Source organism: Phytophthora infestans, genomic scaffold (genome assembly GCF_000142945.1).
Source record: "Phytophthora infestans T30-4 supercont1.5 genomic scaffold, whole genome shotgun sequence".
NCBI classification, from domain to species: Eukaryota; Oomycota; class Peronosporomycetes; order Peronosporales; family Peronosporaceae; genus Phytophthora; species Phytophthora infestans.
This window is the reverse complement of record NW_003303754.1, coordinates 420,088-433,572: the sequence shown is the minus strand read 5'-3', so window position 1 is coordinate 433,572 and position 13,485 is coordinate 420,088. Positions and strand designations below refer to the sequence as shown.

Sequence of the window (13,485 nt, the reverse complement as noted above, 5' to 3'; positions counted from 1 at the left end):
GCACCTGTATAACCGAGTCACTACTTGCGCTTCACAACTAGCTTTAAAATGTGAGCTATGTGCTGTGATGCACAGTTGATTTTAACATCGAGCCCCGACAAAGGATAATGTCGGAATCCAATTCGTCCGACGAGCCTGTTGTTCCGCCTCACATATAATGAGTTATTATACCGGTACCTATTGAAATCTTCAGGTTGAGCCCACTGAGGCGTATCCAACAGTGTTGGACCAACACTATCGAGTGAGGTGATGGCGGTGAGCGCAATTGTTGAAACGCACAGGCGAAGAAAGGTTGAACACCCCTTTACAATACAATGCAAGCGGTCTAGGCCACAGCAATGCACCCGCCTAGCGGGCAATAACGGCAATTAGTCTCTGCAGACTTTTTGTACTCGCGTTCGTTCCTCATTTCCCAATCAGCTTCAAACCCTTCGTTTCCTTCGCCGTCTCAAGTCGCCAAACATTGCCATGGCCAACTGCACGTCAGATCTCCACTTGCCTGCCTTCTTCTTTCACGGACTCACAGGCGATCCGACTAATGCAGTCAACTACGAGCAAGTGTTCGCCGCCAACGACCGAGCGCTTGTGGCGCTGAGTTTTGCGCCAGGTGCAGAGTCGGTGGCGGCACTGCCTACTCAAATCCCTAAGGCTATCGCGCAGATCCGTGAAGTAGTTGCTAGCGACAAAAGATTCCAAAACGGTTATGTCTTCATTGGTCATTCGTTAGGGGGCATAATGGCTCGATCTGTCATCGAGGAGATGGATGACCACCAAGTGCACACGCTCATCAGCTTGGCCGCACCTCATAGCGGTCTCTTCTACGGACCACAACCCGAGGACACTATTCCGATGCAAGTGCTGTGCACGATGGCCAACTACGAGTTGCAGATGTTCCCGACTGACATCTTTGACTTTGCAACGTATCAAAACGCAAGTAACCCCGCTGGGCTTCGTGGTCAGGCGCAACGTGCGTTCGCGGAGCTCAGCGTCAACAGACCGGAGTTGCATGAGCAGTTCGCGTTCGTCAACCTTGGGAGGTTCCCAGCGGACGAGATCTTGCTGGAGTCCAACCCATTCCTACCGGCGATTAACAACGTCAACAAGGTCGATTCTGATGATGCCCAAGCTCTCAAAGAGCAGAAGCGACGCAAGCAGAACTTTCTCAGACTCCAAGCTGCTCATTTCTACGGATCACCAGACGACAAAGCCGCTGCTCCATGGCAGACATCGTTCTTTGGGCGATACAGCAACGTCGATTCTTTGGAAGAAATCGAGACCAAGTTTGAGAACCTCACGATTGTCGAAGGTCGCGACACGGAAGAGTTCAAGAGCGATACGTTTGGGTTGAAGACGCTGGATGAGCGTGGCGGGCTGTTCTTCCACGAGGTCGCTGACGTGCCGCATACTTGTTGGATTGCAGATTGGCCACTGCTAGATGACCCAACTAAGACGTGCACCTTTCAAGACGTCTTCGACAAGTTCATCTTTCCAGCTTTGCCGTAGTGGCAAATGCAGTCAAAGTGGGGTAAATTATTGAGTGACCCCTTCAATATTGTCCTTCCGTCGTGTGCACCACCGATATATGACTTGGTTTGGACCCTGTGCTTCACAGCGTGCGAGCTATCCCGCCAATACGAATCCAAAATAAATGCAAAACATTGATCTCTTTAGCAATTTCGAATTCAGAAAAGACGGATACCAGAGGTCGTTTGGGTTATTGTGAAGACCGATTTGTTTGTCTACATGTACTTGGATTGTAACAACCGATTTAGGATCTGAATAAGTCCGATTAAAAACGAAACACGATAATACCTTACTTCGGTTTAGACTTCTCTATTGTCCTCTATATTACAAAGTGAAGTACAAGATGATCAGAACCGATCTAAGATAAATTCGACCGGGAAGCGAATTAAAAAAAGCAAATTGCCTGAATATTTTATGTTGTTGCGGGGTGTCGAAACTCTGTCCTAAAAATGTTTAAAACACACCTTTGAAAGTTGTGGTAAGGATGGTATATTACAACGACAACTTTTAGGACATTCGTTCATCTAAACATCAAACCCATTTACAATTGTAATGCAATTAGAAGATACGTTCTTTCTTGGTAGGACATTGGCTATCGTTTGCGATTCACGCTCGCGGTCGCTCGCCCTCACCCGATATAATTCGCTCATCGTCCACCGAACAAGGCAACAAAGTAGCGCCAAATGTGCTATGTGAAAGTGCTGGCTCGATTGCAATGATGATCCCATCAAATGCCAGTAACAAAAACCAAATCTTTAAATATTTGGACACATTAGAGTTATTACGGGCAAGTGCCGAGTATACCACCAAATCTGCTCAGCAATACAAGGTCATTAAACAAGCCACGACGATCTAATTTGAAGCCTAGTCGGAGGGGCGGAGGGTACGCTGCTGATCCAATCGCCACTTATGAGAATCACAGGAATAAACCGGATCATTTGGCTTCGAGCAGTATGTGCTCGCTGCTAGAAACAACTAGAGCCTAAGAATCGTAAGCCCCCCCCCCAAGCCCACTACATGTACACCCCGAGTTAAGACGCTGCTCGACCCATCGATGGCTTCTTGTTAGAGTGTGAAGATGTTCGTGTTGGGCCAATCTCACGTACGTACTTGGAGGCCCCACGAGCTACACAACCGGATGTAACGTAGTACAGTAATCGCTGCCAGACAACCTACATTGCGGTAAAACCAACACCTTTGCACAATCGTCGACGGCCAAACTCAAACTCAATCCGATCCTATCGCTCGCACTGGCGACGTTCAGATTCATGGGCCCTCCGTTTTACAGATTACAATCAACGTGGTGGAATGTCGAGCTGCCTTCGGCTTACCGATCAGCAGCCTTCTCGCTAACGGCGTGTAATGTGTGCAATTGATGAGGATTGATTGTAAATTAAAAGTAATGAGGTTGTCATAACGGATACACATCTCGGAATAAAATCCTCCTTTTACTCCTGGGGGTAGGAATTAAAGCAATTCTAGTGGACAATCTGGATAACGAGGGCTGGACACCTAATGATTGCTATCTTCCATAGTCACGAGAATGTGGTAGAATGTCGGTTATATTCTGGAGCAGACGTTGATTCCCAACGTCCAAACGGATCCACTGCGCTTTACATGGCTTCGGCATTTCTCCATGCTTGAATCACTTCTCGAGAAGGGAGTGGATGTTGAGAAATGGACCAGTGGCGGATGGAACCCGCTTATTATCGCTGCGGGAGCAGGTCACGTGGATGTGGTGACCTGACTGCTGAAAAGAGGGGCTAACATTGACGCACATGGCTCTCATGGAACTACTGCGTTGCTGTTGGCATCGGAATATGGTCACGCCGATACTGCGATGCTTCTTCTTGAAAACGAAGCGTCCGTCGATGCAGGCGATGGAGATGGCGACAATTTTCTGCTACTGGCAGCTGGATCAGGGCTTGATAATGTGGTAAGGGAGCTTATCGATGCCAGTGGATTTTTATTAACAACGAAGGCGACAGTGCACTGATCAGAGCGTCGGAGGGAGACCACGGCAATGTAGTTTTGATGCTTCTGAAGAATGGAGCCAGCGTTGATCAAAAGACGCACTAAGTGGCGCTGGCAAGAATCGAAGTTGCAAGGTTTTATTGAAGCCACAGATACTGGAAACGATGACAATAAGAACAATTAGCAATGCCGCCCGCGTACAGGATTAAGACCAAGTGATTGTATACAAGAGTAATACTTGCGTATAGTATAATACATGATGAGATTCGTTAAGATGACGGACATATCCACGCTTAAAATTTCGTTAAACATTATTTTTAAAGGTTAAGGGTTCGACTTTCTTCGTCTAGAGCAGCTACTTTGAAGTATTCAGCTGAGCGACAAAAACTTTATCAGGTTGATTCTAGATCTATGCCCACCAGATTGTAACCTCTCCTGGAAATATATGAGTTCAATTATATACTACAGTAACCTAAATGGCTACAACAACTTAAACGAAAAAGCACACTTCACAACTGTCTTTCAAACTTCTCTTCATTGATGTAATAAATGTCCAATATGTAGACGACAAACTGACACTTGCAGCGATTCGACATCTGAGCAAATAGACGTCGTCACTTCTGCAGAGACTTCGAGGCCGACGACGACAGTGGTGACCTTAGCCGCCCAAACGCTTTGAGAGGCGGCAGCTTATTGCCAGATGACGTCGCCGGAGACACAGAAAGACTTGAATCTGGTGTCATCACCACTGACGCTAAGCGGTGTAATGAAGAAAGTCCCACTCCACCGAGGCGATAATTCGGACTGGGCGATAAAGCACTTGAAGGAGAAGCCATCAGCGACGGAAGCACTCGTGGAGTTATCATAAATGGAGTTCTGTTGTCGTCTGATATCGGAGATTCTCTGTTTGATACTGGAACGTGGGGAGGAGAGTGTTGTGGCTGGACCAATACACTCGCAGCTACGAGCTCCGAATGCGAATAGCCCGTCGGGTGTTGCTGAATAAACGGTCGATGGCCAACACGCGGAGTTTGCACTCTCCTCTGAGCCATAGGAACCTCTTCAGCTCGAAATTTGGAGCTTAGGTACAATCCAACAGGACTCTGAATCGATGGTAGCTTCATCAACGGAGTCGTCACGGCCGTAGCATTTGCTGTAGAGTAAAAGTTCCCGCTGATCCCTGACAATCCACTCGAAGTAGGAGCGCGAGAGGGTGTTCGGGTTTCAGCTTCCTCGCTCGTCTTGCGGTGTTTAATACTCGACTCCTCCCTTGGACGTGACTGCGTCGCATCCTCATCCGACAAACTGTCCCGTCGTCTCTTCCTTGAAAACTTTTTAGCGTCGAATTTGCGTTGGTGCTGGTTCTGCTTGGATCGGTGCTCCTCACACAAATTATGAGGTTTGCCATTGCGTTTAATAGCTCGTTCATTCTCGCATTTGCGGGACTGGTACATACATTTGCCACGATAGGGACCAGGACGACGGGTCTCGGATAACTGGTTAGAAGACGTAGCAATACTGACGAGGTCGACCTTGGCTGCGTCCGTAGATTTATCCGCTTTCTTCTGAACGTTCCTGCGTTTCTTGATACCATCTGAGGTGATGCTATCGGAGACTTTGGTCTCTTCCACTGAACTCGGCGGCTGCATTATAGATCGCGACTGGGCTGCAGCAGACTCCGACGTTCGACGTGAAGAGATGATTGCCGAGTGACGCCCAACCTGATACGGGGAGGGTGTAAGTGAACGATCGCACGACAGCGTCGTACATGCACAAAGTCCACCGTTGCTCCGAAATTGACCCATAATAATGGTACATGTACAGGGCAATTACGGCTATTAATCGGTTTAAATTAATCCGATAACCTTGTGTTTGTATGTGGAAAACTGGGCTATATCTTTTTTTCTTACGTTATTAATAGATGCCAGATTTTCGAAGCGAAATGGCGGGCGATCTGATTGGTTGAAGAAAGGCCAAATTTCGAATGTTGTCTGGCTGTAGAACGTCATATGTGTTGCATAATCCGGTCCATGGATCAGAACTATTATACTTCGAGGTACATTTTTGGCCCAAAATGTCAATGGTTATTATAGTTACCGGTAGGGAATGAAGAGGCGAAGCCGTTGGCAAATGCGGTTGCAACGCCATCGACTCCTCCCAGTTCTTTTTCAGCTCTCATTTGAGCCTTCTTCGACGTTGGGAATGGTACAAGCTATACAGATCATCAGAAAAGCTCATCATACGGAGTCGCCGGCGGAACGACATTCGACTCGTCTAATTCTTAAACTGTAAGTGTTTTGATTTAACCGTGTACCGCTACCACACAACAGCCAGCCACTCTGTTGCCTCTTCTCCAAAGTGCAAGTGCGTGTATCGGATCCCTCCGCTGGCGTCACGCGCTGGCTTCTCTGCTAAGCTTCTTAAAACTTTTAAGTTAAAAGCAGCCCGCTTTAGAAAAGCAATCCCACATCGAGAAGATTTTTTACCATTGGTAAACTGATCGTCGTGCTCAAAACTATTAGCTTAAAGTTTACTTAAAAGCTTACCAATGCGTTTTTACGAGACGACCTGTACACATGTCACAGCTGTGTGGGGACCACGCTTCAAGATTCTCTGCGGTATTATTTCGGCCTTTACAGCAGCGAAAGAAATTCACACGTATAGCCTACACCTACTGAATCCAGCTCTGACAACCACTTCTCGTTAACCCCATTGACAATTGCGGCAAAGTCACAATACGCTTCCAGTACAGTAAATGTACTTTCGAATGTTTGTGCCGTTGTTTTCTTCACATTCGCTCCCATTGAGCCGTCACAAACGCTCGATGGCTCGTCAAGTTGACGGTCAACAGCATGCGAGTCCGCCACGCACGATTCGACGCGCCGACATTTACTCTGCTCAAAATAAAACATAACCAGTGCGTTTTTGGACCAACACCGAAAAGGGTAACAGTGTTACCGTACCGGTAACACTGTTTGATTATTAAAACAAGTAAGATTATTTTACTTCAAAATTAGTCCTTCTAAATTAGATCTAGGAAGACAAAACATACAAAATGCATCTCATTTGACTAATTACTTTTTATCTTGCTTAGAGTGTAAAAACATACTGTAAACTTTGAGCGTCGATACAAAATATTGTACCTTTTTTTGTTAGGTAGTGACCAAATAATACATACTATTATTTGTAACACAAAGTGTTTGATCACAGAAGTGTATTACAGCGAGCAATGTCAGCCTATTATTCGCATTCGAGTCACTTCTTCTCCACGGAGCACAGTGAAATACGCTCATATTTAAGCTTTTTAAGCGGCGGTCAGTGCAGCGTAAGGTTCATTGTCGGCAAACAGCTTCTTCACTTGCTCCAATAGCGCTGCTCCTCCCCTCTGTTCAGCGAAGTGCATGGTGTATGCTTGAAAATTTTGATACCTGGGGTCCCTCTTCGGTATTATTCTGAAATTAAGTGAGTATGGGACCCCTAGTTGTCTTGCGAGTTCATTTGGGTCTACGTTATGATCCCTCATCCATTTGCGATAGAGATGTGTTTGCATGCCTTTTAGAAGATCGTCTAAGTCCGGTGTGTCCTTGATCGGTTGAAAGAGATTTCCGAACTTGAACTCATTTGTGAATGGCTTTCTCTTCTGCAAAAATCTGAGTGTATCCAAGTCCGAAAATGACTCACTTTCAATCGAAGCCCTGTGTGCTTTGATGTATCTCAGCCAATGAATAAACAGAGAGCTGCTGCCGAGACTCTGTAAGGTCTCATCTCCGAGACGTAAGATGTCGAAAACCTGTTGGGGCGTTTCTCTGGCCTTTAGCCAAGCCTCATTCGTCAGTTTGTGGCTCGTAGCGGAGATCAATATCATGTTTGACTGCATCTTGTCGGCAATATCTTTGAAGTTGGGGTATCCTCGAAGTGATTGAAATAGTGTCACCAGCTCAGCTTCCGGTTTCGTTTTCCTCAGTAAGTCAAACAATTTGCCATCGCTGAACCATCCCCCCCCTCCGCGCTTAACTCTGTATTGCTTCACGTACAAAAGCCATCTCAGAAATCCCTTGTCGCCTTCCAACTTTCCACCAGTTTTGGCAGCGCGTAACCCCTTAAATATATCAATGGGGTTCGTCTCCACTTTCAAAGCGAGTTTGTAAGCTAGATCGTCGAGCTTTGTCATTCCTGGAAGTCCAGCTCGCTCTCCTGCGAGTTTGTCTTGTACGTCTTCATGGTCCTGGTGAGTTGTGGTGGGCAGCCTTAACAACCTTGTCGAGGTGTTTGGAGGCTCAGATGCATTAAGAATATTTGTTTTGGTGAGAGGATTGGTGTTGGCCACGCCGTCAAGCATTTTCGCGCTTGTACTGAGGAAATACGTAAGGCTGATTCCGAGCAACAGCAAGAAACGGGAGCGCATGTCAATTTTGTGGTAGTGATATGGGGGCTCTGGCAAATTGGCAAGTGAGATATATATCCAGTTATTTAGGTGGTTGAACATGCGGAAATGGTATCGCACCTAGAGCAATGAAAAAAATAATAGTGTGCTGGATTTGGCAAATTAAAAGAACAGCGTTTTGTAACATTACAAAACTGAATGTGCGCAAGTTAGTTTCGCAAAAAATAATCAAAATCGGAATGCCATGCTCTCTGAGGTATTTTTTAACTGACTTGTTTATACTAAAACACTTCACGCCGTCGAAACAAAGAAAAAAGAATTCGCAATGATCTCAACAGCGTATCCACTGACGACAGCTACTGTATATATAAAGTAAAAATCTTAGTGAGCAGCTCCACGACGAAGTACCAAAAAAATTACTTTTTGGCTGCATTCACTGTTTAAGTCGAATGCACACATATTCAGTCATTTTTTCTTTTGCCCTTTTTCTAGAGCAGATTAGTCCCAAAGGCAAGCGAACGCTGGAACTCATCATAGCTGGATCGCTAAAGTCGAATGCACACATGCTCAGTCATTTTTCTCTTGCCAGCAGATTTGTCCCAAAGGCAAAGCGAACCCGCTGGAACTCATCATAACTAGATCGTATTTAATAAAGCGCTACTTTTACAATGATGCTCTTCCCGTAACCTCATCTCTATCTATTACACTCAGCGACAGCCACCAACGTTGGAGGTCGTAGTTCTGGTAGGAAAACGGGATTAGTGTACAGTACACTGCAATTCATGTGGAATAGCTAGCGAGAACACACATACGACATTTGTATGGGGATGCAGCTGTGGCTAGCGTGCTCGGCAACTATTAATAGCAGGGAAACCGAAATATAAATATATAATATTTGTTGACTCATGTATCTGTAACGTATTTCGCAAAATCTAGATCCGTGGTGATATATTTTTCGAGCTAGCCCCAACAGTGATCGTCCCTGATATATTTGGGTTTTTCATCAGTTTTGCTGCGTGCTATTTTGGGGACCGATTTAAATAAAGCAGGCAAACGTTTGGGTTTCCGGGTCCGAGTTAACAATATCTGATCCGAATGATCAGTACGACGTCATTTCTAGTCGATCATACCTTGCGGGTACCTTGAACGACTACGGCGAGTTTGGGATATGAGTTTTTATAGTAGGAAATATACATTAACCGAATATCACGATTGCAGAGTATAACGGTGACATAATTGCCAATGGTAGCTAGATTACGCATAATCGCTGATTCGAGGTGTCTTAGCGAATGGTTTTAAGTGGGTCACTTATCCGCCCAATGGCAGCAATTCTGGCATATCCTTCACAATTATAAGTGTCTCTGGGACATACCCAACCCGAGATAGTCACCATACATTACCCTTGCTCTTATTTCGGAGACTGTCAGCAAATTGGGACCTATACATTCGATCTCGGACCATCTGTTTCGTAAATAGATGAAAACCCACTATATCATACCGCAATGAACACCGTTTTCAGAAATGATTTACAGCCAGCACACAAGCCCCTGTGACGCCACGCCATGTAACTGTGTCGAAGGTCTCTGTCGACCTTGATGTGAAGTTCGAGAGCTTCGATTGCGTGGAGCGCTGTTTGGTTGTAGACCTGGATGCGAGAAATGACCTCATCCATGGATTGGCTGGAACGCCATGAGCCGTGGATCGACTGGAAGTCGAAAACGCTGGGTGCTTCGCACCCTGCTCCTAGTGGAGCTTTGGTCATGAGCCCACATCAGCTAGGAATTTTGGCGCGAGCACGAGACCGAGGCGAGTGCTGGACATTGGTATGTCGGGAATTGCTAGCAACGAGGTTGCTCTTTCCCCTTAGGGCGTACGTGGTGCGGCACACTATCCGCTGAGCGGTGCAGGTCAGGTTTATGACCAGCTGCAGGGTCATGGTGAGGACGAACGCGGAGTGGCGAGTAATTCACTGAGTGGTACAAATCTGGTCGGTGGTTTGCCGTTGCGTGGCCCTAGGGCCGCGGTCGACTGCGAGCCGAGGCATCGTGGGCGCGGACCAGGAGATGCAGGTAAGCCCTAGCTCATTGTGTGAAGGTCAAGGACCTCTAGGCTCTCAGCCGAGTGTCTTGCGAGACATTGTATCCTCTTCGAGGAGTGACAATGTTGCTGCACCCGGTGGCGGTGATGGAGATGCTGCCACACCGCCCTCATCCGGTCGGGCTCGGTCGCGGTGGGAGCGAGAGAAGAAGACGCAGGGCGTTTGTGACGTCTTTGACGTCGGACGAGGTGTCCAACGTGACGAGCGGTGAGGCTCCACGTGATTGCGGTGAGCAGCTGTACACCTTCGTCAATGGAGTGACGGGGGAGGTCGAAGGCGACATCAGCTTTTACACTATGCCCGCTGTGCATGTTATGTGCTTCTGTGTGGTTGTATGATTAACTCGCGCGAGTAATGTGGTCAAATCAGATTGATCGGCATCATAGAAGCCATTCATTTATATTTGCGCGAGCTAACTTTAATCCGAGTCCATATCAATTTAACTCGCGCGAGTTAGCACTATGGATGCTCTGTTAGAGCTGGACGAGATGTCCGTTGCCGAATTCGGTGAAGCTTTGCGCGCGGGTGATTTAGCTGCGGTGTTTTTGGTAAGACCCGAGGAGGCGTTTAGCTCCTCGTCCGTCGTTAGCGATACGGTCCTGGGTGACAACAAGAAGGCGATAAGCGCGACAAGTTAGCTGGCAGTTCTAAAAGATCCTTCGGACCCCTTATACCTGTGGTGAAGGAGTATGGAGAGGTTGTCTCGTAGGACCCACCGACGGGTCTGCCTCCTGAACGAGGCGTGTGCCATGCGAAGGACCAGGTTACCAGAACCAAATACTGCGTGACAAGGCAATGACCTTTGTTAAGCGAGCAGTGTGACGCCATCGACGAATTCTTCAGCGCGAATTACGAGACAATGGTGCATGAGAGCATATCTCCGCACTCGAAGCCTACTTTCTGTGCCTGAAAGTCGTAGTGCAAGTGATGTATTGCTTAAGTTTTCAATAAGCTGAATGCGATCACCCTTTTGGTGCAGACGCCGATTCCTCGCAAGTATGTTCTGCAGACCAACATGGTAAGCTGTACGTTGTATAGCGCACCCGACTTGGTCGATGGTTACTACCAATTTCTCACAAGAGCGAGCGACGTTCCGCTGCCAGCGGTGCGTACTTCAAGCGTTATGCTCTGGAGTGGCTGAAGATGCCCTAGGAACTGTCGATCTCACCAGTAACGCTCGATCGTCTTGAGACACAGCTGTTCGGACCCCATCAGGCGTACACGCAGACGTACGTTGATGATATCTTCGTTCATTGTCGTGCTAAGCGCGGAAAGTCAAACGTGGAGAGCCACATTGACCCTCTACGAGCGGTGCTTGGGTGCATGCGCACTAACAAGTTGTATGCCAACCTGGCCAAATACGTCTTTAACGCGGAGGAGATACCTTTCCTCGGGTGCTTCATCGGGAAGCGTGGCTTACAGGCATAGCCTGTCACAGTCAAGGCCATCGTGAACTGACCGGTTCCCAAGAGCTAGAAGGACTTGCACAAGTGGCTTAGCGTGGCCAATTACTTGCATAGTACAGCGCAAATTACGCGGAGATGGTTCAGCCATTGTCGAGTCTCTTTAATAAGGATACACCATGACGCTAGGACGTCAAACGCGACGAAGCCTTTAAAGCTATGAAGGAGGGCCTTCTTCGAGCGCCAGTACTTGCGCTACCGGACCCGGATCGTCCGTTTAGCGTCGTATACGACGCCTCTTATTTTGCAATAGGGTGTGCTTTATTACAAGCAGACTCCGAAGGGTGCGAGATCGTGATTGCGTTTGAGTCTCGCCAGCTCGAAGTGGCAAAGAAGAAATACCCAGCTCATGACAAAGAGGTACTTGCCATGAAGTATGCTCTAGTCAAATTTGGGGAACACCTGCTAGGCTCTAAGCCTCTACTGATCATGCGTCGCTACGCACTGCGACGCAGTCACCACATAGCTCTCAAAGATTGGCGAAATGGCTCGTCGGGTATAGCTTCGAGGTGAAATGAAAGCCGGGGCGGCTTAACGTAGGCTCTCGCGCCGGCCGGATTACGAGCTAGCCCATGTCACTACGATGACGTCGTCTATACTTGTGCTGATTAGCGCAGCGTATGAACACGATGATATTGCGTAGCCATGCTACAAGATTTTGGGAGCGGAGAGCTTAAAGACTCTGACAAGGAATTATCCAGGTGCTTGCACGCGAGGCCGAATCGATCCCCGATCGATGATGGTCTGCTGAACTCCAGCACTGATCCTGAGGGCACGCCTCGTATGGCTGGTCCTCACGAGGCCGAATCGATCTTCGATCGATGATGGTCTGCTGAGCTACAGCACTGATCCTGAGGGCACGCCTCGTATGGCTCGTCCTCACGAGGATGACATACAGTAATGAATACTCTACGAGGTTCACTAAGCGCATTTGTGGACATTTGGGCTGAAAGAAGACCTATGGCTCGGTGAGCTCAATGAACAGGTAGCCTAAACTGTACAAACGGACAAGCATCTTTGTCCGAACGTGCGAGATGTTCCAACGAACGATATCCACGCCGAATGCGGCGACGCCGTTGGTGAGTTTACCTGTCTCCACGGGGTGTAGGCAGTCCACCACTATGGTCTTTGTATTTGGCCTTTCGGAGGATAAGTCGGGCAACACAGGAATCGTGGTTTTTGTAGATCGACTGAGCAAGATGGTTCACTTAGTGGCGCTGCCGACCTTCATTGACAGTAAGTGTACAGAGCTGCTGTTCTTAGACCATGTCTTTCGCCAACATGGCTTGCCGGATGCAATTGGCTCGGATCGAGACCCGCCCTTTAGTGCGAAGGTTTGGACGTAACGTGCTTGGCACCCGTTTAATATGTCCAAGCAGACCACCCGCAGACCGATGGTCAGACTGAGCGCGTGAACCGCGTTGCGGAGGGCATTCTCGGAGACGTATGCACTGAGACGCCGAAACGCTGCAGAGCGATACTCTTACTCATCGAAGCTGCATGATCAAAGCGGTGCATGCCTCGATAGGCTTTATGCTACTCGTCCCCGTGAAGCTCCGTAACTTTGCCACGTCTGCAACAACTCCACCACAACGTCAATGGCGCGAGCGCATCTAGCTGTAGCACCCCTCTTTGCAAATGCTCTACTGGTTGTAGGCTCTTCCCATCCACATTTTTTTTAAGTTCGTAAAGTTTCATATAGGTGTGTTGTAGCAGTCTGATTAGCCGCAGTCAAGAACGCACTGACTGTACCACGTGTGTTGTGCGTACGTTATCATAAAGGCTGATGCGTGCAGCGCTTGTACGTATAGATACAAGTCAAGCAAATCAGAATATTAATGATGTAGGCCAAGAAGAGTCGATGTGAACTTACAGATATAAAAAAGCGGTGTGCGTGAGGGGGGGAAGGGGGGTCACAAGGAGCTGTTGAGTGCCTGAGATGAGATCTACACGGCATCTTACACCGAACATTGGCCGACGCCAGAGACAAGCTGTGTTGGACAATGCCGACGAATGTCACTGCAGCTTGAGGACTATTTAAG

General features: G+C 47.8%; 3 protein-coding genes across 3 annotated transcripts; 1 reads left to right on the top strand and 2 right to left on the bottom strand.

The window, feature by feature from the left end:
- Positions 1–420: 420 nt before the first annotated feature.
- PITG_04057 (uncharacterized protein) lies at positions 421–1,503 on the top strand (the record flags this gene model as incomplete). Its single annotated transcript, XM_002905724.1, has 1 exon — positions 421–1,503. The coding sequence occupies one exon, from the start codon at positions 469–471 to the stop codon at positions 1,501–1,503; it is 1,035 nt and encodes a 344-aa protein (XP_002905770.1).
- Positions 1,504–4,112: 2,609 nt separating this feature from the next.
- PITG_04056 (uncharacterized protein) lies at positions 4,113–5,147 on the bottom strand (the record flags this gene model as incomplete). The annotated part of the gene is made up of 1 exon (XM_002905723.1): positions 4,113–5,147. One exon carries the CDS (start codon positions 5,145–5,147, stop codon positions 4,113–4,115), a length of 1,035 nt encoding a protein of 344 aa, XP_002905769.1.
- A 1,655-nt stretch (positions 5,148–6,802) lies between these two features.
- PITG_04055 (secreted RxLR effector peptide protein, putative) lies at positions 6,803–7,903 on the bottom strand (the record flags this gene model as incomplete). Its single annotated transcript, XM_002905722.2, has 1 exon — positions 6,803–7,903. One exon carries the CDS (start codon positions 7,901–7,903, stop codon positions 6,803–6,805), a length of 1,101 nt encoding a protein of 366 aa, XP_002905768.1.
- Positions 7,904–13,485: the final 5,582 nt, after the last annotated feature.